General features: G+C 43.2%; 1 protein-coding gene across 1 annotated transcript in view; it reads right to left on the bottom strand.

Annotated features, from left to right (window-relative positions):
• KIAA1024 (KIAA1024 ortholog) overlaps positions 1 to 24,514 on the bottom strand; it is a 35,873-nt gene that overhangs the window by 10,677 nt on the left and 682 nt on the right. The window contains exon 2 of the mRNA XM_008058359.2: positions 263 to 2,613. Coding sequence (XP_008056550.1) covers positions 263 to 2,563 — 2,301 coding nt within the window. The 5' untranslated portion in view covers positions 2,564 to 2,613. The remainder of the gene's footprint in view (positions 1 to 262; positions 2,614 to 24,514) is intronic.

Below are 24,514 nucleotides of genomic sequence, written 5' to 3' on the forward strand. Positions count from 1 at the left end.
TCCTGGGCTCAGGCAATCCTCTCCCCTCAGCGTCATGAGTCACTGAGTCTACAGGCACGCACCACCACGTCCGGTGAGGTCTCGCTCTATTGCCCAGACTGGTCTCGAGCTCCTGGGCTCAAGCAACCCTTCCACCTCGACCTCCCAAAGTGCTGGGATTACAGGCATGAGCCACCATGCCCGGCCGATGTTCAAGGCTTTAAAATACACCAGGGCTGTGGTGAAGCTGGTGCCAGATTATGCGAACTTAAATGTAAATTACCTCTTTTGATTTTCGGTGCCAGTCCTTATTGTCTCCCGGGCCTGTGTCTTTGACCTCCTCCTCACTGAGGCCCACGCGGTTGGTGTAGGTGATGGTGCGCCAGTCTCTGGGAGAGTTGGAGATGCTGGCGATTTTGGATTCCGTGGCACTGTTCTCCTCCGTCAGAGACCTAGAGGATGGCCTGGTGAAAAGGCTTTTTTTCAAGGCCTTGACACGCAGGCTCTCGCTGTTGCTCCCGCTAGCATCGGAACAGCACCAGTCAGCATTGTTCTCCAGTTTGGGCCCATGGGAGCCATTGTGTGCACGGAACATCCGGGGAGAGGCACTGTCATCAGACGGAGCCTCGCTCGTCAAGGAGTTCAGATCTATCTGCACACTCACCTTTTCGGGCTGCTGCATTTTCTGATCCAGTTTATTCAGTTTGCCCAAGACCTGGGAGATTTCCTCACGGACACCCGACAGCGATTCGAGCTTTCGTTCGATCTCCCCAATCCTGAGCACCAGTTTGCACACGCTGGTCTTCAGCTCTTCTTCCGAGTGGTGGCTGTTTTCAGGCCGGGGGACCTTGTCTCCCTTGCTGTTGGGAAGCCCGTTCGCGATCTTGGTTAAGTTGTGCTCTGGGGAACTGTCACAGTCCGACTTATGGAGCTGAGACAAGGAGCCCGTGCTGTTGTAGCATGATGACTGGATCACTCCCGTCGAGCCACTGATGCTCATGTCATCGAGAAATCGGAAGATGTCACTGATGTCGTCGCTGACGATTTCCGAGTCGTCGTCCGAGTGTTTCATGGCATGTCTATCGCTGTACTTGCCCTGGCCGGAGGTGCACAAGTCTTTGCATTTCTTAGGTTCCAGCACGTGCTGCTCCGTCTGGGTGCCCACACTGCTGGTGTCCGAGCTGAGCTGCCCGCTGGTGCAGCTGATACTCTTGTCCTTAAACTTTTTGACAGGTTCGTGCTTCTCCAGGTCAACGGGGGATGAGATCTCTTTAGATTTGAGCCCATTTGGTTTCACTGCATAACCCACAGGCAGGATCGGCTGTTGATCCTTGGGCATGAGGTAAGTCGGGCGCCTGTCTGAGGCTGGGAAATTGGGGGTCTGACTGCTAGGACTTGGATAGCGTAGCTTCTCCTCAGAGGGATTTCTATTGAAAAAGGACCGCTCAAAGTCAGGGACTTCCTCCGTGTTTAGGCTCCAGCTTTTGGCTGGCCAGGGGGTCTGCTTGCTGGGCCTGCCTGGACAGCGCCTGACTTCCTGGGTTCCCATCACGGGAGTGGGTCCAAAATAAGTAGAGGCTTGAAGGTCATCTAAGCTTTCATGCTTCGCTCGCCTTTTGTCGGGAACAGGGGAATATACTGGGTTCAGGTACTGGCTGTTATAGGGCATTTCAAAGCTGTGATTAAAGAAGGGTGTCTTGTGGTGCTCCTTTCGACTCTGGGGTTCTCCATGCTCCCCTTCTGCTTTGCTGGCGGGGCCAACCAAGCTGGGAGACACCGTCATAAGATTGTGAAAGTCCTCTTTGAAGATGTTCCTTTTCTGGACACAGGACTGGACCACAAACGGCTCCTCGTTGGAAATGAAGGTCTCCTTGATGCCCTGGTTGATGGGCAGGGAGTCCTGGTCTGAAATGGACTCATTCTCAATGTTCATGGGGAAGTATGTCCTCTGCATCTCGCAGGGCTGAGGGCTGGCGACAGAGTATGGGGCCAGAGCCTGGAGCCGGTCCAGGGAGGCCGCACGGTTTTTCCCCTCTTTGCTGACCCCCAGGAGGAAGTTGGGCTCTGAGGCAGGGACAAATTGAGGGCAGTCCTTACAGTCCATCTTCCGGCACTTGGACGACTGCCGGGTGGGATAGCCCCGACTGAACGACCTCTCACTCAGCTCGCAGTTCAGGGGCTCACACTCAGCTGCATTGCAGATCTCTGTGTCTGACCTGCATGACTCAAAGGACGCCTCCTTCTTGCGTACCTTCTGGCGGCCAGTGGGCAGCTTCTCCTTGGCAGCCCCCCCATTCATCTGGATCAGGTTGAATATTGTCACAATGTCTGCTGCCACCATGATCTTCTTTGACTGCTGGTTATTCACAGTGCATTTCATCTTGTCTTTGAATAGCGTGGCTGGAAAATTGGGGTCGAGACAAGCTGTGTAGAAGAGCACGCTTCTCAGTTTGGCGAGCTGCGACAGGTCGAACCGGGCACAGAGGGACTTGCACAGGTCCTGGTAGGAAACAGTATTTTGCTTGCTGTCCAATTCCTCCAAGATCTTCACCAAGAAGAGGGAAGTCTCCTGACTAGTCTCCATGGTTTACAATCTCAGAAGCTCGCTGAATGCACTGAAACTTCAGGTCAGTTCTACAGTGACAGTTTTGAAAAAGAGAGGGGGAAGGAAGAGGATTATAAACACCAGTGGAGCTAAGTCAAGCTTGTCATAAACCACCCAAGGAAATACAAGGAAACCATTTTCAGGATTAAAAAATGTATTAAGGGCATTAAAAATATTTGTAACATGTGGCTTAGTAGATCCCTTCCCAGGAATCTAACTTAAAGAACTAATCAATGTCAATGATTATACATAAAGATGTTCACTATGATGGGATTTATAATAGTGAAAAAAAGTTAAAGCATATTAAATATCCAAATAACAGGGAAATACATAAATGAAACATGTATTACAAAATTCATATCAATGAATTTTTGCAAACATCAATATTACATCAATAGCATCATTACACTGGAATATTACTCATGAGTAAAAAAGAATGAGGACATGCAAGGACACGATGACCCTCAAGTGTATTGTGCGTGAGTAACAGAAGCTAGAGTCAAAAGACTACATCTTGTATGATATGATCCCATTGAAGGACATTCTGCAAGACAGGTCAGTGGTTTCCAGGGGCTGGATGTGAGGGAGGAGGCTGATCTCAAAGGGGTTCAGAGAAATTTTCTGAAATGATGGAATTATTCTACATTTTGATGGTGGTGGTGGTTGCATAACTGGATACATTTGTCAAAACTCATGGAACTACACACTAAAAAGTACGAATTTAACTATCACAGAAACAAAAAACTGAATACCACATGTTCTCACTCATAAGTGGACCCTAAACATTGGACACATGAGCAAGCACAAAGGTGGGAACAACAAATGCCGGGTACTGCTGAAGGAGGGAAGGAGGGCAGACAAGGGCACACAACCACTCACTGGGCACCATGTCTGCTCCCAGGGGACAAAGGGCTTGCTAGAAGCCCAGACCTCACCTGCACACGATTTACTTATGTAGCAAATCCTATAGTTGTACCCACAACTATAAAAATATTTTTTTAAGTGTGAATTTTACTGTATGTAAATGATATGTTAATTAAGAATTGCATAGTGAAGATTTTACAAAACAAAACTATAATATTGAGTGAAAACAATATGAAAGTAAATCTGGATAAGATCTTAAATAAAATTATACATTCTTGGAAACAAAAATGAAAGAAAATAATGTGCACTAAAATGTTGAGTCGTTAAGTTTGGATTGTAAATGTGGACTTTTTTCTGAATTAGTAATCTCTTTTCCCCAATATTTTATTATGTAAATTTTTGAACATACAGCAAAGTTGAAAGAATTTTATAGTGAACACTCATATACCCACCATCTGGATTCTACCTTTAACATTTCACTTTATTTGCTTTATCACATATCTATCCATCCATTCATCATCAAGCCATCTTTTTTTTTTTTTTTACACACTTCAGGGTAAATTGCAAACATCTGTACATTTCCCCTCAAATTCTTAATTATGCATATCATTAACCCAAGTTCAATAATTTTTACAGATTTTATTTTAATGTAAAATTTACATTACATACAATGAAGCACACATATGTACATTGGCTGGTTCTGACAAATATGTATGCCTGTGTAGAAATCCCCCATGAAGCTCTAGAATGTTCTCATTGCTCCAGGAAGTTCCCTCATGTCCTTTTCTGTTTAGCTTCTGTTGGTTTTTTTATAGGTTATTTTTTTTTATTACCATATTATCTAAAATTCCTACAACAGGCACATGTTATTTTGAAATGAGAAGAAACATACATGAACAGATCTGTGATGTTAAAATTAAAAACACCAAACCAAACATTTAACAAAATTTTATAAGAGAAGATAAAGCCCCTCATTGATAAGACAGACACAGGTTCTGACATTTCCAAGGACACACCAAATTACACAGTGTGTCAGTTTCCTCTGTCATACACAGCTTAGAAAAGGCATTTTGATCATTGACTTATTGATATGAAAGTTAACTTAGTCCACACAAACCCAGCCCATATTCTAGGGAAACAGTATAATTTCTTTGGATTAAATTTTAACAGTTCCAGGTAATGGGCTGTTTCTCCATCCTGAGGGCAGCTGCTCCCACTAGGCTTCTAGAAACATCAGTTTGGTTTCTCCCATGAAAGTCTGGAGGGATATGCAGAGACCTGTGGTTTGCATTTTCTTGTGTGGAAAGGAAACAAAGCCTTGACAGGTTCTGTTCCTGCCCAGAGCAAGTTGCTGGGAAGCCTGTTTCTCCCCCCACAGTACCCCAGTCTTGGAATTCATGTGTTGAAAGCATTCAGTGTCAGGATGTTCGGGCTTGTTTGAGGTGGGGACCACCTGCCATGCTTGGGTTTCAAGTAAACACATGGGTATTGAAGTCAGAGCAGAGGATCAACGAATGTGACTTTATAGTTTTGGTGACACCAAGCACTTCCCTAGATACTCTTTTGCTGAACTCTTCTAGGCCTTTTTTACTTTTCAACTATTACTCTCCGACAGATGAGGAAATGGACTTGGAGAACTTAAGGAATTGGCAGCAACTGGGAGCAACGGGATTTAAAGCCAGGACTTCCAAACTAACCCCATGTGTGCCCTGACACCTCCCAGGAAAACCCAACATTGCTTCCCTGGAAGGCCATCTATAGTTTCTATCCTGCTGTCCATGGCTCAGGAAGTATTCATCTCAGATCAAAAGAACGACTTGGAAAACCACGGCCCAGAGTCTCCTGAAGTGACTAAAGGAAATACAAACAATATGGTAAATCTGAGTCATTTTTATCAAAATTGAAATTAAGGGCATGAGGGCACACGGTAATCAATTATTGCAGGGAAACGTAATGATTCGGGTTTCTACAATGCACCAGTGAGAACCAGAGAGGAACAGGAACAAAAGGGAGAGGGACTGAAAAATTGGTTTCCAGGTTCCGTCGTGGTGTAATAGGATCCAACCCAAAGCATGAAGCCATTGGTGGGCTGCCTTATCTGATCACACAAACAACTCTGTAGGGTAGGAAGAACACCTCCTTTTACAGATAAGGAAACTGAGGAACTGAGGAGCAGGAGAAGTAACTGTACAAGCCAGAGCAGTGATGTGAGTTGCCCGGGGTCCAATACTGAGTGAGGGGCCCATGTGGCCTTCAACCCAGGTCATCTGATGCTGCTGAAGGAGCACCAGATTCAACCTCGTGCTGGGAGAGGAAATACATTCAACCCATGGAGATGAGTAGAGGAATGGGAGAGCCACTGTGGACTGAGCTCCTATGGTATGCTAGGTCTTTGCATGAATGTTACACAATAGCCCAGAGACAGGGGCATCGACATTCCTCAATCTATTCGAAAGAAATGAGGAAAATGAAGCTAGATAAATTATACTGAGAGCGAGATAATCATCTGAAGTCAAATCTAGTTAAATCTGAAGTCTGCCTCTTTTCTCAGTGACAAAAGAGTAAGGTAGAAATATCAGCCCCAAATCTCTGGGGGCTGAGTTAAAATGCCTTGGAACAGATATGTGCATGTACACACACACACACACACACACACACACACACACACACACAGCTCACACTTACACACATACACAGATTCATGCTCACACAGACACAGACCCACACTCACACAGACCCACACTCACACAGACATAAATATGCACACTTATATCTACACAGACACACTCACCAATACTCACACAGACATACATTCACACAAAGACATACACTCACAAAGACCTACACTCTCTCACAGCTCACCCAGAAAAACACACACAGACACATACCTACGCACAGACACAGACATACACACACAGACTCACACTTACACAGACATACACACAAACACATTCACACTCTCACTCACACATACTTGCCCAGACACTCTCACAGACCTACACAAACACACAACAAACACACACTCTCAGTCATACTTCCGCACACCCACGCATACACACAATTCACACGAGCTCACAGGCCCACACACATATGCATCCACAAACACATTCACACGTCTGCACACACACGCACACATGCACACATGCATACACATTCACACTTATCCACCCACACGCATTGGCACACTCACACGTCCCCCTACACCCTTTCTCTCCTGGGACCTCTCTGCTCTGTCCTCGGGCCCCTAAGCACCCAGCACATCATGATGCTCTGGGAAAGGTTGAAGGACTGACAAATCCGCCCTCTCTGGCACTGGGAGGTTGACCTTAAGGACGCTGCGTAGTGCCTGTCATCAACATCTTCAAGAACAACAAGAAGCCGGGCTGGGTGGCTCAGTCTGTAATCCCGTGCCTTTGGGAGGCTGAAGTGAGTGGATTGCCTGAGCCCGCGGGTTCGAGACCCACCTGGGCAGGCGAGACCTCATCTCTACAATAAATCAAAAAATTAGCCAGGTATGGTAGCACGTGGCTGTAGTTCCAGCTACTTGGAAGGCTGAGGTGGAAGGATAGCAGGAGCCCAGCAGGTCGAGGCTGCAATGGCCGGGAGTGGCCACTGCACTCCAGTCTGGGCGACAGAGTGAGACTCCAACTCAAAAAAAAAAAAAAAAAAAGAACAGCAAGAAAGAGTTGGTGCCATCCCCCAAAGGCCAGCAGGAAAAGCTCCTTGAAGACTCTGGGTGGCAGATGTCAGGGACCCCCCCGATTCCACCAGGCCTGGGGACTACTTGCTGAGGATCGGCCATACCCACCATGGCGGGGAAGCCGGCAACAGGAGCCCATAAGCAACAGAGATCTGGAAATCCGGAGGCCAGCGGGCATGAGAGAGGTGAGGGGGTGGGGGCGGGGATCATTTGCAGCCCATCATGCCTGACCTACCTCATAGCCAGTCCTCCCCACCCCTGCGTCTCCTAGACTCCTCAGCATGGAGGCCGGCTGCCACTTGCTGCCCACATCCTCCTGGAGTTCTGCTTGCCCATAGGGTCTCCTCCAATGGCCCTTCTTCCCCCAAGTCCCAGAGTTTCCATCAACCGTTCCCTTCGTTAGTACTGACGACTCTCTGCCCGTGCCTCAGTTATAGCACTTATCACTCAGGAGTTCTCAGCCAGAAAAATTCACCTGGGATGGTTTCAAAACCTGGTGAGACCTGGCCTCCCTGACCCTAGACCGACTAAATCAGAATTCCTGGGAAGAGTCCAGAACGTCAGGTTTTTTAAAAGCTGACCCAGAATTTCTGCACTGTGGGACTTCAGATTATGGGATGGAGAAATCTCATTTAGTAAGCAGGGGGGATGGATTTGGGGAGTGAAGCCTAGTGGTTGAGAGGATGAGTGAGGGAGGGAGGACACACAGTCCTGGGCTCAGATTCCCGCCCTGTCCGTTGCTGGCTATGCAACACTTGGGAAGTTACATAAGGTCCCCAGCCTCAGTTGTCTCATCTGTAACAATGGATATAATTAACAAGCATGTGTAAAGTACTTAATAATAAAGAGGGGGCAGGCAGCTCCTCAGGTTTCCTTCCACTGTGTGAATGTTTCTGTATCCTGCTTCCTAAAATAATAATAATAACAACAATAATAAAGAGGCTCCCATGTGACGGTCATTCAACAAAGGACAGCTGTCATGGAATCACTGAAATGATGGGAATACTAGCAGCTCCAGTGGGTTTCATGCCTCGCAGCACCTCCTGCAGGTTCTGATGGAGCACTACATGAGTATATTTTGAAAAAAAAAAACCAACTCCATTCTATGCAAAGAGCTAGACACGCCTACCTAGAGCACGATTTCAACCTCTCCAGTTTTACATTTTCAATTTCTTTAGAGACTGTTCATTTCCCATCATAGAAAATGTCATCCTCATCTGCATGCTTCCAAGGATCTTCACTGGGCCCATGAGTTACTGCTGTCTGGACTGCACACAACCTCAGAGGGAAAACAAACTCACGACAAGGCTCAGGGTTCAACTATTTTTTAAATAGGAAGGCAGTTCGCAAACCGACTCCATGAGCAAGTTCTGAAGGCCAGTGACTGACATTATTCACTGAGAATAAACAAGGTGCCCCCTCATCACACATACTTTAAGCCCACAGCCCTTCCTCATCACTCAGCTGCTTCACGTCTCCTTGAAGATTCTGCTGACATTCAGCCCTCCCAAAACTTTGTTCTGAGCACCCAGGATGTGCATGAGACTGCACTGAGCAAAGCAGAGAGGTGAAGGTGTGGACCCCCCAGAGCCCACAGTCCCCAAGAAGAAAACAATCTTTAGAGAGGGCTGGATGGGACAACAGTGAACAACCGCCTAACCGCCTCACTTTATAGACAAGAAAGCTGGAGTTCCAGACAGCAACATGACCTTCCAAAGGCACATCTGGAGTCAGTAGTAGACTTGGCCCCAGCACCCGGGGTTCTTGACACCTGGCTTGTTTTCACAAATGTCTGCAAAAATGCCCATTCTGATTGTCAAGGGCCAGAGGGGCACGAGCAAGGGGACCCAGAGAGGGGACGATGAACTCCAGTCATGGGGAAAAGGGAACACTGGCTTCACAGAGGAGGTGTTGGTCGCAAAGCCCTCGGGGGCTGAAGAGGAGGAGGGTGTTTGATGGTCTGGGGGAAGGGGACAGAGCGGGTATTCCAGGCAGAGGGCAGGATGTGTGAAGATGAAGGAAGCAGGGAAGAGTCTGTCTGTCTTCTGAACAGAAGGAGGTAGAGTTGGAAAAAACAGGTAGGATTTAGACAGGGCATGCTAGGGTCTGAATGTGTCCTTTCCAAAATGCAGGTGCTGCCAATGTGATAGTATTAAGAGGCGACATGAAGTAGTATTAAGAGGTAGTATTAAGAGGTAAGGCATATAAGAGGTGATTAGGCCATGAGGGTTCTTCCCTCATGAATGGAATTAAGGCCCTCATATAGCTTGTTCTTTTGCCACATGAAGGCACAGCAAGAAGACCCTCACCAGACGTCAGAAGATGGTGCCTTGATCTTGGACTTCCCATTCTCCAGAACTATAAGAAATAAATCTCTGATCTTTATAAATTGCCTGGTCTCCAGTATTTTGTAGCAGCTATACCAATGGACTAAGACAGGGCAGGACACTAAATTCTGACCTGGGCGTCTGGATCCAATCCTACAAGTAACTCTTTCACCCAGACACAGCCTTCCTCCACAGAAACTGCTAGTGAAGGCTGCAAGGGATTGGGAAGGGGGTTACGCTTCTATTTAAGATCTATCCCTGCAGACCTCAACTCTAGTGCAAAGCCCTTGATTCAGAAGTCAAGAAGTTATAGAGCAATTTCCAAGTCTGGCAAGAAAGTAGGCTTAGCTTCCACATTTTCTTACCCTCTTCAAAACCTCCTGCCCATGCACAGCCAAGAGGGGAACTCCAGGCTCTTCTAACTCCTGAGATGTGAGTGTTTCTAGTAGATAGCAGTCTATAGCTTCAGGAATGGCCAGAACAAGTTGCCTGATTCTTCTTCCCATTACCCTATGGTACCTTGTTCATTTCTCATGCCATACTCTAGGCATGATAAATGTTATTGCTCTTCAGTCTACAAGGCTACAATGAATGTCCACCCTTTCACAACCTTATGCTTTTTTAACTGCTCAAGCTGTTGGCATCTAATGTTAAGCAAAGACGAGCAGAAGAAAGAGAAATATCAGTTAGGGATATGCTTTGCAGTATTGCTGCTTGAGTCTTTGGATGAAAGACAAGGTCTCTGAATTTCATTTTCACCGACTCCCTCAAAGGTTTAATTTTTCCTTCTGCCACCAACAACCCTGAAATCTGATGAGACTAAATGATATAAACCTTGAATTGGATTAGCAAAACTCAGATACAAAGTATTCTTATTAAAGCTTTCTTATGTGTCATTATACATCAATCTTTCAAAAACCAAAATGAAGTACAGAGACGTAGCATGGCCACAGCATTCTCACATCACACTCATGAGAAGCACACTGCAACAGAATTTATCTGCAGTGTTCGTGTAGTTCATGGCGTGGTGTTGGCCTGCTTGTTTTCAATTTTGTCATTTTCATTGTTGTTGCAGGATGGTGCTTGCTACTGTGATTTAGTGAAACCATAAAAGGAAGGTGTCTATCTAGGAATCTAAAACTTGTGATTAAAAAAAGAATTTCTACATTTTTTGTGTCACTGCTAATAAAATTTCAAGCTGATGGGAGAAACTTTTCTCTTCTAGACACAGCCTTTCTCCACAAAAACTGCTGCAGAGGGCAGCAAGGAGTTGGGAAAGGGGTTACCCTTCTATGTGTCAAGACAGCCCCACAGACCTCACCCCTAGTGCAAAGCCCTTGATTAAGAAGTCAAGAAATTAAGCAATTTCCACATCTGGCAAGAAGGTAAGCTTAGAAAATGTGGAAAACTTCCCATTATACACACCTAGAAATGCTGGATAAAATGCAATTTTTTTTTCTTTTTCTTAACATGCACAGCTAAGGTTGCAAGCAGAGAGCAAGCTAAAGGTCCAGGTGCCAGAAATAGAGAAGTGATTGCAAATCTTGGAGGTAAGCCGAAGAACTTGTACTGTGGCTGCCCTGGGAGTGTGGGGGTATCTGACTAAGGTAGAGTAGGAGAGGCCTTCCATGAGATGGGGAATGAGAACATAGGCATCCGCATACAGCTGAGACCCTTGAAGGACTATTCTCTATCTTTTAGTGAAAGGAAGAAAATATTTTTTAAAAATCTACTCATCAGCACAAGAAACAGGGTCATTTGTCAGGCTTTGCCTGAGCTCTAGGTTAAATAAAGTAAAAAACTGTCCCTTAGAAATATAAAATAAGGGCAATGTCTTAATTATTTTAGAGCCCAAATCTATGCTGCCACAGGGTATGAGAACTCTTGAGCTAAGAAATTGGTTTCTTGCTGATAATATCCCTGAGTGCAAGCAGGAACAAGTGCAAAATTACTCTGGGCAATCAAAGGTACAAGGGGGCACTGCAGAGAGAAGAAGCCATGCTAAAGTTGAATTATAATTTTAAAAATTACAAAACTCAAGAAAAAGCTACTCCACAATAAGGAAGAATCAACATGCACAAAAGAACCAGCAGGATTAGAACCTCAAAAACTTCATAAAATAAAAACAAAATCTAAAAAAGTATCAATAGATTAAAATAAGCAAAGATATGAAAATAATAGGAAATCGAAATAAAAGAAAACACTGTAGAAAAAGAACACACAGACCTGGAAAAGCAGTACTTCTAGAAAACAGTCATTAAATAAAAAACACAACAAACAGATTAAATAACATTAGATGTAAGTGAAGAAGAAATTCATGAATTAGAAGATGAGTCTAAGGGTATTTAGCAGAATGCAGCACAAAAAGATACAAGATAAAATGAAATTGGGCTTGAGACATGAGCAAAGAAAGGTAAATTCCAACAAATATCTATTTGGAATTTTGATTTCCAGGGAAGAGAAAAGAGATGGCAGAAAGATGATAATCAAAGTGATAATGTCTAAAAATGTTCCAAAATGAAAAACATGAAATCTTCAAATCTGGGGAGCGATGTAAGTACTAAATACAACATATAAAAATGAATTCACCCTTAGATACTTAAACACATAATATTAAAACTGATGAATACCAGAAACAAAAATAAAATCCTGCCTAAAGAATTTGAATTACTAAAAAATAATATATCCAAACACAGATTTTTCAAGAATAAAAATTTAGACTAGAATAAATAGAAATAAAAATCTTAATGTGCTGAAGAAAAATAACTTACAGGTCACAATTCTATTACCAAATAAACTGTTATTCAGGAGTAAGAATTTTTTTAAAAATTTCAGACAAAGATTTTACTGCTTATGTTTCTCATGGTAAAATCTATAGAGAAGCTCCTTCAGACAGAAATTAAATCCAGAGAAAAGAAACTGATAAACATATAGTTAATTCTAATTTTGTCAACTGTATAACACTGTACTGATAGGAGAGGAAGCAAAACTTTTTAAGCATTACCTTGTGTTATCTGGAAGAAGAAAGAAATGTTAAATAAATTTACAAGTTAAATCAAATATATATACTGGAAAAAAATTATGAGTAACTATTAAAACAACAGGAAGAGTTTGTACAACTTAATGTCAGATTTCTAAATCAATGTGGAGAAAACAAGGGAATAAAACTCAGTAAATTAATAGAACATAGGAAAGAGGAGAAATAAAGAGGCAAAGACAAAGTATGATTAGTAAAAATCACAAATAAAATGACAGAAATATTTCCAAATACATCATATCACAATAAATGTAAATAGTATAAATTTACCAGTTAAAAGACTATGACTCTCAAGATGGATTTTCTAAATTTAAAAAGTGCAGTCAAATGCTACCTATAAGAAATATATCTAAAAATACTGTCACAGAAATATTGGAAGTATAAGGATGGAGTAAGACATATTAGTCAAAAACACATTAGAATGTTGTTAGCATTTGTTATAGGCAGAATGTCATAGTTGTTAAAAATTATAAACTCTGGAGCCAAACTACCCAAGTTTAGATCTTAGCTCTGTTAGTTATTACTCTGGAGCATGTTATTGGTCCCTCTGTACCTCCATTTCCTTATCTGAAAAATGATAATAATATCTACCTTATATGATTTACCTTTATGTAAAAGTTCCTAGCATACAGTATGTACCCTATAAGCATAAGCTATAACATTATTATATAATGCTATATAATATAATTTTAATGTTATTTATTATACTAACATAAATGTAAAGATATTAAGGTTTAAAAAGTATGATTAGGGATATAGAGAATTATTACAAAAATGATAAAATGAATAACTTACCAGAAAAATAAAATAATTCCAAACATTAAAACTTGTGAACTGTAGCTAAAGCTGTTCTTAAAGGAAAGTTTACAATGATAATATGAATTTTGGAATAAAAGGTTGAAAATCAATGAGTTAAACATCCCACTCTAGAAGTAGAAAAAGTCAACATAGTAAATACAAAGGAAAGTAGAAGAAACAAATAATGTTATAAGAAAAATTAGTGAAATAGGAAACAAAGAAACAAAAAAAACCCTAAATTGCTTTTTTTAATGACAAATGAAATCATTAAATCATTTGCCCTCCAAATCCACCTCTAGGTATTTACCCCAGAAAAATACTCACATGGGTTCACAAGGAGGCAAAACTGTTATTACTTTTTAATAGTAAGAATACAGTGGGAAACTAAACTTGGGTTTATTCATATAGTTGATTTTATACAGCAGCTAATATGAATTAATTTATTTATAATAAACTTGAGGATAAACCTCAAAAATGTAAGAATGCATGCAAAAAGACAGTTGCAAATAAAGCTATCATATCATTGATAAAATTTGAAAAAAAAGTAGATTAACTAGGGATATAGACATAAAAAGTAAGTGTAAAAATATATATGGAAATGAAGTATTCTAGGTTTGGAACAGTGGTTTCTGAGAGGGAGAAGGAAAGATGCAGTATAAGGCCTAAAATAAAGGCCTAACAATGATTTGCTGCTTTGACATCTGGTGAAACCAACAGGCCCTTGAATGGCCTAACTACATGCTTTCCTCCCCACTCTGCTCCTGCAGAAAAAGTCCCCTAGCCAAACCACCTTTCTAATTAAGGGACAAGACACAATTCCTACCTCTCCCTGAGTAGTAGGTTTTGGTTCCCGGTCAGACTTTGAAAATATTCAAACAAGTCAATCACATCCTCCTGCAGGAATCAAAAGTTGCCTTACCCTTTTGATACTACAAAGTCTGCCTCTCACAGCTCCTGTTTCTTCACTCTGTTCCTGAGTTCAACCCCCATGTGGCCCCATGTGGTGTGTGGTGTCCTCCCTCCACTCTGCTGGGATGGGAGGTGATTAAGAAATTATTGTCAGTTGCATCTGTCCAGTGTTGGTGTCAGGTGTTCAGCCATCTTCATAAACGTAGGGTGGAAACCAGTGGAGTAAGCACATGGACATCAGTTAGGTTATTTTCTGTAATGTTCTTAATTTTAAAAAATAAGTACTAATTTTAAAATAAATAAGCCTCTAAAGGGGTAACAAGGTAAATAAGCCTCTATAAGCTAACAAAACTGACAAGACAATCTTTTGCTATTGTTTATGCCTTGCTGTTTTTTTAATTTTTCATTTTTATGGGGAGAGGCCATGAATATCAGAGGGAACATTAAGTAATTATTTGCTTTCAGTTAATTAGTTAAGAATTCTGGTCAAAATGGCCATCTATTTAGGTAACTAAATATTAAAACTTACTACAAAGCTCCTATCATTATAATTTGACAGATAAATCAATGGAACAGAATAGAAAGACAAGAATCAAACCCAAATATAAATAAAAATTCAATAAATGATAGAGGTGGGCTTTCAACTCAATGAAAAAAATAATGGTTTATTCAATAAACATAAATGTGTTTATTAGTTATTACTGGAATCATTGTTTAACCAATTAGTAAAAAAATTAAGTTAGCCCTCATTCCTTGCCATATACAGAATTGAATTACAGATGAAATATAAAGAAAATTTGAGACAATATTTATATAATCTGTGGTTGAAAATGTATTTTCATGTAGGATCCTAAAAGTTGAAATCATTAAGATTACTGATCCATTTGAATAAAAATGAGTGACTTACCATGTCAATAAACATTGAAAAATTGAAAAAAATAGAATGCATAAAACTACTATATCTTACTGAAAGCTCTTAAAAATTAATAAAGAAGACTGAACAACCCAAAAGAAAAATGGTTACAAAGAAAAAGAAGCAAATAAAAAATGTGCAATATTTTAATAAATAAAAAAAGCAAAGTAAAACAACAATTTGTTTGGGTATTATTTCTAAATCAAAAGAAAATTAAAAATTTTCTTTCTGAAGTGGAAAAGCACTAAATGCCATCAGAGTTTTGCCTACTATTATTTATGACCAGCATATAATATATTGAGTATAGAGTTTATAACCTATACTCTTGATTTTCGTTAACAAGAAGGCTCATACCACTGTTAGAGAGAATGAGGGAAAATAGGTCCTCTTGTGTATTTTGGAGAAGTATACATCTGTGTGACTATTATAGGAAGTAATCAGCAACAACACTGGAAAATGTGCATATCCTTTAGATGAAGCAAATCCATACTTGTAAGAATTTGTCTAAAGTAAATAACCAGGTATGTGTAAACAAAGTGCTACAAATATATTCTCTTTCATGTTACTTAAAATAAGAAAAAATAAGCAATAATCTTTGTATCCAACAATTGGCTATATAAAATTATGTCAGATTGATTTGATGGAATACCATGCAGCCATTAATAAGCCGTGTTATAGAAAGATTTGTATTGGCATGTTTAATTTTTTTATTTCAATGACTTGAGAGGTACAAATAGTTTTCGGTTACATAGTTGCAAAGAAGTCTGGGCTTTCAGTGTACCCAGCAATCCCACCTGTGACATGTTTAATTTTTAATGATGTATTCTTAAGTAAAAAGTGTGCTACCAAATGTTATACTATATGATATACATTTTATATAGACACACATCCTCTATATACTAAAATGTTAATAATAATTATCTCTGGGCAATTTCTTCTTCCTTTCATTTCAGGTCTGGATTACTTAATGTTCTAAATATGTGATTTTCTAATAAAAAATAAAGGTGAAAGGATTTGAGGCAAACCCCAGCAATGGGAACTTGGGGAAGTAACTTATCCTCTCTAATCTTGAGTTTTCTTATCTATAAAAGGAGGTTATCAAATCCTCTTCCTGGGATGACTACAAGGCTAAATGAAATAAACGTGTATTCATTCAAAAATATTTATTTTGCAGCTGATGTGTCAGGCACTGTTTTAACTAGTGGCAATACAGCGGAGTCTAAGATAGACAAAAAAGCAAAACAGAACCCTGCCTTCATGAGGCTATCGTCTACTGGGGAAGACAGGTAACAAGTAAAATAGAAAGGTGAAATGTATAGTATATCAGGTGGTAGAAAGTACTACGGAGAAAGATAGAGGGGGAAGTTACAAAGTTCAGTGGGAGGGCTTACAGCTTTAAATAAGATGGCCAGAGAAGGCTTCAGGGAACAGATCACATTTGAATGATGGCCCCAAAGCGGTAAGGGAGCAAATCATGTGCCTACCTGGGTGGTGGGGGAAGAGGGAAACGGAAAGACAGAAGGAAACAGCAAGTTCAAAGGCCCTGCAGTGGACGCACAACTTGCATGTTGGGTTGGCCATGAAAGTACTTTATAAAATCTGGTGTGCACAAGAAATATTTTTATGAGCACATTATCTTGACATAATATTTGCCTCTAACATAATTATTTTCTTTCTCAAAATGTCTCCAAGAAAAGCTTCCTAACGCTCAGACCCTGCTCACGTTCCATTTTATAGTGAAATAATGATAATTAGAACCATGAGCATCCCTCAACTTCCCCTCTCTCCACCTACAGTCATCCCTAGGTCAGCCTCTCTACTGACCTCTGACCTCCGAGGAAGAGATGAAGCCTTGAATGAGATGATGGAAGTCAGAACAGCAAAGAACAGAGAGGTGCCATTCTGGGATCAGGGAAGCCAAAATGTTGCCTGACAGCATCAGAATCCCCTGGTTCATTTTTCAGGAATAATTATCTGATCCCTCCTTGCACATAGCCTCAGAGTTGCGCCATGTTTCTATGCTTTGTTTTAATTCATTTAAACTGTTTGTTTTCACCCAGGTAATAAATTTAAAGGCATATTCTAAATCCTGTGTCTGGCCACCTTATAACTGGGTTTGGCTATGTGGTTTCAGTGCCTCTTCATGCTTTTGGGACAGGATTAACCTTTTGTGCTGTTTCCCAACTGGAGTCTATGGAATCTTTGGGCTGCAAGGCTTCATTTTAGAGAGTCGAGTTTTAGGATTCAGGAATCGCTGACCAAAGTGAAGGTCTAACCACATCCTCCAGGTGTCCACTGCCCCCAAAGGAAGGAAGACCAAGTTATGCCTCTAGTTCTGTAAAGTTCTGTTACTTTCCCCCACACTTAAGTGGCAAGCACTGGTCATCTCAACTGCTGCACTGTATTAGTTTCCTACGGCTGCTGTAACAAGTTATCACAACTGTAGGGGTCTAAAATAACACAGATTTATCATCATATAGTTCTGGAGGTCAGAAGTCCCAAATGGGTTTCAAACAGGAAGGTATCAGCGGGGCTTTATTCTTTTCAGAGCCTGTAAAGGAAATTCAGTCCCCTTACATTTTCCAGTTCCCAGAGGCTGCCTGCATTCCTTGGCTCATGACCCCTTCCTCTATCCTTTTTTATTTTTGAGTTGGACTCTCACTCTGTCATCCAAGCTAGAGTGCAGTGGCACCCTCACAGCCACTGCAACTCTGACCCACTATGCTCAGGTGATCCTTCCGCCTCAGCCTTCCAAGTAGCTAGATCTAGAGGCACATGCCACCACACTTGGCTAATTTTTTTTTCTTGATTTATTGTAGAGATGAAATCTTGCCACGTTAACCAGGCTGGTCTCAAACCCCCGGGCTCAGGCAATCCTCCCACCTCCACCTCCCAAAGTGCTGGGATTACAGGTGTGAGCTACCACCCCCAGCCTTCCTCTATCTTCAAAGTCAGCAGTCACATCATTCTGACCTCTACTTGGATGGTCACATCTCCTCCTCTAACTCTTCTGCCTCCTTGCCTTTATCTATAAGCCCTTGTATGTACATCAAGCCCACCCAGATAACCTAGCATAATCTCCCCATGTCAGAATCCTTAACTTAATCCCAACTACAAGTTATGTTTGCCATGTAAGGTAGCAATGTCACAGATTCTGGGGATTAGGATGTGGACATCTTTGGGGAGCTACTGTTCTGCCCACCACAGGGGCCATGACCAGAGAGCCTGAGTCACTGACCACCTGTGTCCACAGAGAAGGAAAAGAAGCTCGTCCTCTCTGCATCTTCATATTTAAAGATAGACATAATTGGAAACCCTGCCATTCTTCTCTAATGGTAAATGCTTTGCCCTCGTGGATGAAATAAAATCAGATTTACCCCTAGATTTATCAGCTGAACTCTCTCTTAATTGGCAGCAGAGAATAATGACAATTGGTGATGATGGTAGGGACTCTCATGTACTATAATCCCAAAATGCGTCCTACAATCCTGAAACCTAGAGGGAAAAGAAATATGGAGGCCACACTGTCACATCCTTCGCCCTGCCTTGATCTGTGCCTGCCTGGGCATGAGGACACCTGAGACAGGAGACATTTGCAGTTTCCAAGGCAACCTCTTCCACAAATGCACCTGGTGGCCCTAGTCCTGCCCCTGGGAATATGCAGGTGCTGAATCCCCTTTTAAGGGGAGGATTTAGGAATGGCTCTTACCTCTGGGTTTCCCCAGCCATTCAGTTCAAGACCTGGCTGCCATTCTCTGCGTCCTCCTAGTTGATGGAGAGGAAGCTGTGGTCTCTGACCCAGAAAATCAGGTCAAACCCTGGATCTTCTCCTTACTCAAGCAACTCACAATGGCCTTGTAAATTATGGGGGAATAAACCAAGACTCGGGCCTCACTCCCAGAGATTCTGATTCAACAGATGTGGGGTGAGGCCTAGAAACCTACATTTATAAAGATCAGCAAGAGGTTCTGGAATAGTGGATGAACTGACAGCTGCTTGGAAATTCTGGACTAGACACACCCTGAAACCGATGGCCATGGTCCTTCATTAAATAATTTCTGATGGGCCCATGGACTTCTCAGGTTGTGGCTCCCTACTCCTAAGTGCAGAAAAGAGGACCATTTTCAATTCTAGCCACCATTTTTGCAGCTAAGGATCTTTTTGGTGGTCACACCATGCTATTGACCCAGGCCACGGTCACAGAAGACTACGTTATTGAATTTTTTCCTTCTTGCTTTGGCCACAGTGGCCTCTCCTATCCTACACAGAGCCTTCTGAATCATCTTGCACTTTCCCTCCATCACCCAACAGCATCACGGACCTGCCCAACCTGTGCTAGACACTGGGCTCCTCCCCAAGACACCACAAGTGGTGAGACCCTGTTCCCCTCCTGCAGGGGCCACAGTTTAGTAGGAGAGGAGGACCAGCAAAGGGCCTGTTCTAACATGGTGAGAAGGTGCTCAGATGGTGGTGGGGCAAAGAGCAAGAGCACAAGTCAGCTACCCACACCCACTGACTACCTACCCATCACGAGCTGCCCACACCTCACACCCTCATGCTAAAAGAAAACTCAGTCACTGGTGTCCACCCACACCCCAACACACTCACGACTTATCCCACCAATACCACTCACTCTCCAATCAAATCCACTCACTACCCACCCAATCAAATACATTCACTGCTCACCCACACCTTACACCTGCTCACTGCCCACTCACACTCCAAACCCAGTAACTGCTCACCCACACCCAACCCACACTCACTCACTGCCCACTCACGCCCAACACTCAGTAACTGCTCACTCACACCTCACACTAATTCACTGCCCACCCACACTCAAACCCACACCTGCTCACACCCCACACTCAGGAACTGCACAGCTCACCCATACCCAACACACACCCACTCACTGCCACTCACACCCAAAACCCAGTAATGGCTCACCCACATCCAAACCCACACCTACTCACACCCAATACTCAGTAACTGTTCACCCCTACCCACTCACTACCACCCACATACACCCATTTACCACACATCCACACTCACATCTACTCACTACCTACTCAAAGACATACCCACTCACTACCCACCCACACCCACCCACTACCACCTACACCCACATACTACCACCTACACTCACTACCACCTGCATCCACACCTGAACACTACCACCCCCCACTCACTACCCCAACCCCACACTCATTCACTCCCTACCCACACTCACACCCAATTGCTACCACCCACACCTCACATCCACTGACTGTCTGCTCACACCCACACCCTCTCACTACCTACTTCCCACCCTGCACCCAAGTAGACAAAAAACTTTTCATTTTCCTCTACTACAGCTCCTTAGACAGGCCCCCTTTCCTTGTTTCTCAAGGTTTGCCCTCTTATCACCCTTTGTCAACCATTTAGGTTGCCAGAACATTCTCAAATCTCCAATCCCTATTGACCTGTTGATCTTGTTTTGTTTTCTCAGCTACTCACTTGAAGCCGCCTCGAGAACATCTAACATTTGTGCTTTTAACTTCCTGTGTAAAACTTTTTCTTCTTGGCTGGCTAGATGTGGTGGCTCAGGCCTGTAATCCCAGTGCTTTGGGAGGTTGAGGTGAGAGGACTGCCTGAGCCCAAGCGTTTGAGAACAGCCTGGGCAACTTCACAACACCTCAGCTCTACAATAAATCAAACAATTAGCTGGGCATAGTAGCCCACGCCTGTAGTTCCAGGTACTTGGAAGGCTGAGGAGGAAGAATCGCCTGAGCCCAGCAGGTCAACGCTGGAGTGGGCATGAGCATGCCACTGCACTCCAGCCTGGCATGGACCCAGTAGAATGGTCTGTCATGTGAGCTCCCACTGGCTATGCTTAGAGCACCAGAGAAATCATATTGTTATCGTGTTCAAGAAATCATATTTTAAGGATGAAATTAAATGATATGCATGCAAATGCTTGTAGTCCACTGAGCAGGCAGCTCTCTAACAAAGATAATGAAGGACATATTAGCATTGACATATCACATGGCCATTCAGCTCCTTCTGCTAACTCCTCTGGCTTTAATTCCAGGCTCACAAAACACCTTTTGTTTATTACCTGGCTTTTCCTGATCAGTGAGCACATCTATCACTTATTACCTGATTAGTGAGCACATCTATCACTATCACCTTTCTTCTCACTAAACTATTATACCAGCATTTTATAGCTAATTCGTCAGGCATTTGGTTGTCATGTGTCCTTCTCTAAAAGACTAACCTGTGTATATTACCAGATGAGCTCTCCAACCAGGCATAATGACAACCACATGCCTCAGTGTGGATCTCACATCTAGGTCCCAATCCTCCATGAGGCCCGATCTAAACATCCACTGACTTTCCTGGGTAACACTGCTATCCTGATGTGTTTGGATCAAAAGCCAGTCGGATCCTAAACATCAGTCAGGATAAGTGAGATTATGCTACAGCAACAAACAATCCCCATATTTCAGTGACTGAAAACACCAACATTGTGTTTTTTATCCACTCTAAATGCCCAGTATGAATGGGCCAGCTATAAGCTCAATTCCACATCATCTTCAATCAGAGACCCAGGCTAAAGGAGCAGCCACTTCCTGGAACTTTAACTGTCATTGGAACAGAGAAAAAGGGAGAACGTGGTGACACTTAAAGCTTCCTGGGACTTATCTCTGGCCAAATAAGTAATATGGCCATTCCTAACGTCAAAGGAGCAGGGAAACACAGTCCTACCATGTGCCCAGAAGAAGAGAGAGCCAGAATCTTTATAAACAGAATTAATAACCACCACACATATATTGCTTATTTCCCCTGGGAACAATCCATTCCCAGTGTTAACTCTAATTATTTTGAAGGTTTTCCTATAATGAGCCAAAATCTGCCTGTGCCAGGCAATGTCCTAGGCACTGGAGATTGAACAACAAATAAATCAAAATCCCTGCTCTCCTCAGGCTGATCCATTCATCACTCCTTGCTCTTCCTCTCCTAATCTACTCAGTAAGCATTTACTAAGCACCTACTTAACACCAGGCACTATACTAGACTCAGAAGACCCAGCGCTGAAAAAGTGACAGTCCTGCTGGAGCTCACAGGGTTAGGGATTTAGTCAGCCATCAAGGAGGATTAGATGCAGGTGATGGGTACGTGCCACATTTGCAACACAGAGCTGGGTGACCATGACACTTCACTGGAAACACTCAAAGAGAGAATGTGCTACATTGCAGAGAGAAGCCTTCCAGTGATTCTCAAACTGCATTCAGAAGAGCCCGTAGGGGTTCCGAAAGCCACTTCAGAAACCATACTGGGTGTGAACTGAATGGGCTGCCCTGTCCCTCTCTTGCTTTTGCATATATCTCATATATTTAACTTTTATAAAAAATTTAACTTAAAGGGTTCTACTCTTTAAAAAGAGAGAAAGAAGGAAAAAAGAGGAATGATGCCTTTTCATTTCATATATGTGAAAGCAAACATGCAGAAAAGTTAAATAATTTACCAAGGTCATACGGTGAGCTAGAAGCATGCCTGGGCAGGAAGCCAACTACCTTGGCCTGTCTTCAACTCCACTGCCCTCTCTTTTCTTTTTCTTTAAAAAAAAAATGCACGGAGTCTGCAAGGTAAGCTCCAAAAACAAAGATTTCAATGTCAGTGGGAAAAGCTAATCAGTGGGCTTAAGCAATGTATTCATAGGAATCCAGAGCCTTTTCCTGGCTAGTTTGAGAATACACTTTACCACCTGGCTGGAGCAGAAAGCAGGGCCTCCCCTCCCCTCTTCTGGTCATCAAATCCCTGCCCAGTAGGCACAGAGCCATAACTGCAACGCTGGTCTCTGTTTCACATGTGTCAAGATTTGAGAAAGGGCTCGTTTTGGCAGGGGACCCAATGTGGGAAGACTCCCAGACCTGTTCTGTGCGTGGTAAAAAAAAGGCAGATATTTCAACTTCACGGAAGCATGACTGTTTCAGAGTATCCAAGAGTAAATAAATACAAAGGCTTTTGGAAATTGGGAAGCCACATCTATTTTGTCTCAAGCATCAGCCAGGAAAAAAAGGAATTATATATCTAAAATTGAAAAGGAACATAACACCAACAAATAAACCTTTTGTCTATCTTCTAAGTATTAAGTACTGTATGACACTTCTTTACCAAACTCATCAGAAATACAGATAAACTGTTTGATCTATTCTTTCCCTGGCAACTGACATTTATTTTCACATAGTCCCCGATCTATACAAATCTCTCGACACACACAATAAAAATCAGGCTTTATTTACCAGACATTTAAGGTTTTCCCTCCAGGCTCCAGTAACCTAAAAAAATCTCTAAATTTGTTCTTTCTGCTGACTCGCCACCCTCTAGGCTCTACCCTCCTCTGATACACAAAAAGAAAACCCACTAAAAGGGCGTTGTACCACTCCAGGCATGCGACTCTCTCTAATCCACATCTCTTCTTTCAACAGTCCCCAAAATATTGCTGCCTGGACCTCATCTCAAAAGGCGTCCTGTGGCCACAGCAGCCGGCTGGCTTCTCCCTGCACGGCAGACTGCAGTGTCGCGGGTGGTCACAGAGCTGGGAAGGAAGGGCCATGGACCAACCCTCTCCATCAGAGACAGGCGGTGGTGGCAGCTTGCTTGCTGGAGGAAGGGGTGTAGAAATGACCACATAAGCTGTCGCCACACTCCTCCCGGCCACTCCTCACGCCATGCATGAAAGCACAGAGCATAGCACTGCAGAGTGCAGCCACGAAGCCCCCAGTCTCGCTCGACCACCTCCCCATCAAAAGGCCCCTCCACAAGAGAAATGGACGTGAAGCCTTGAAGGCAGATTTAGACAGATGGTGGGCAGCAGAGACTCTGGATGTGTCCCCTCTCCTTGGGTCTTCACCCAACGTCACTTAATGCCCCCTGAAAAGAGCCCCGCACACAGTCTTACCTTCCCCACTACACCCGTGTGACACAGCGGCAGTCTCCCAGAAAAACAATGCCCGGGCGCGCGCTGTCAAGAGTTGTGAGACTCGGATGCCACCGGAAGCTCCGGCAGATGATTACTCCGGCGGCGGACCGGGAGGCCCGGAGGAACGCTCGCTTTGGGGAGGACGGCGGCGACGCAGGTAGGAAGGGCCGCCTGTGCACGAGGTGGACGCGGGGGGGGGGGGGGGGGAAGAAGCCCTGATGAAGAGGAGGAAGACTGTCTTCCGAGGCGCCAGCCTGCCAGGCCTGTCTCCGTGGAAACCAGAGCCTCCTTCACGAGCGCTTACCCCCACACGTGCACACACACCTCGTGGAAAGGGAGACTAGCCAGCACCGCCCTTCCTGCAGGATGTGCCCCTCTCTAGTCCACGTTGCACAGCACGGCGCCACGCAATTCCACCCC

The sequence above is a fragment of the Carlito syrichta genome, unplaced genomic scaffold, assembly GCF_000164805.1.
Source record: "Carlito syrichta isolate Samal-C Ts95f unplaced genomic scaffold, Tarsius_syrichta-2.0.1 Scaffold303313, whole genome shotgun sequence".
NCBI classification, from domain to species: Eukaryota; Metazoa; Chordata; class Mammalia; order Primates; family Tarsiidae; genus Carlito; species Carlito syrichta.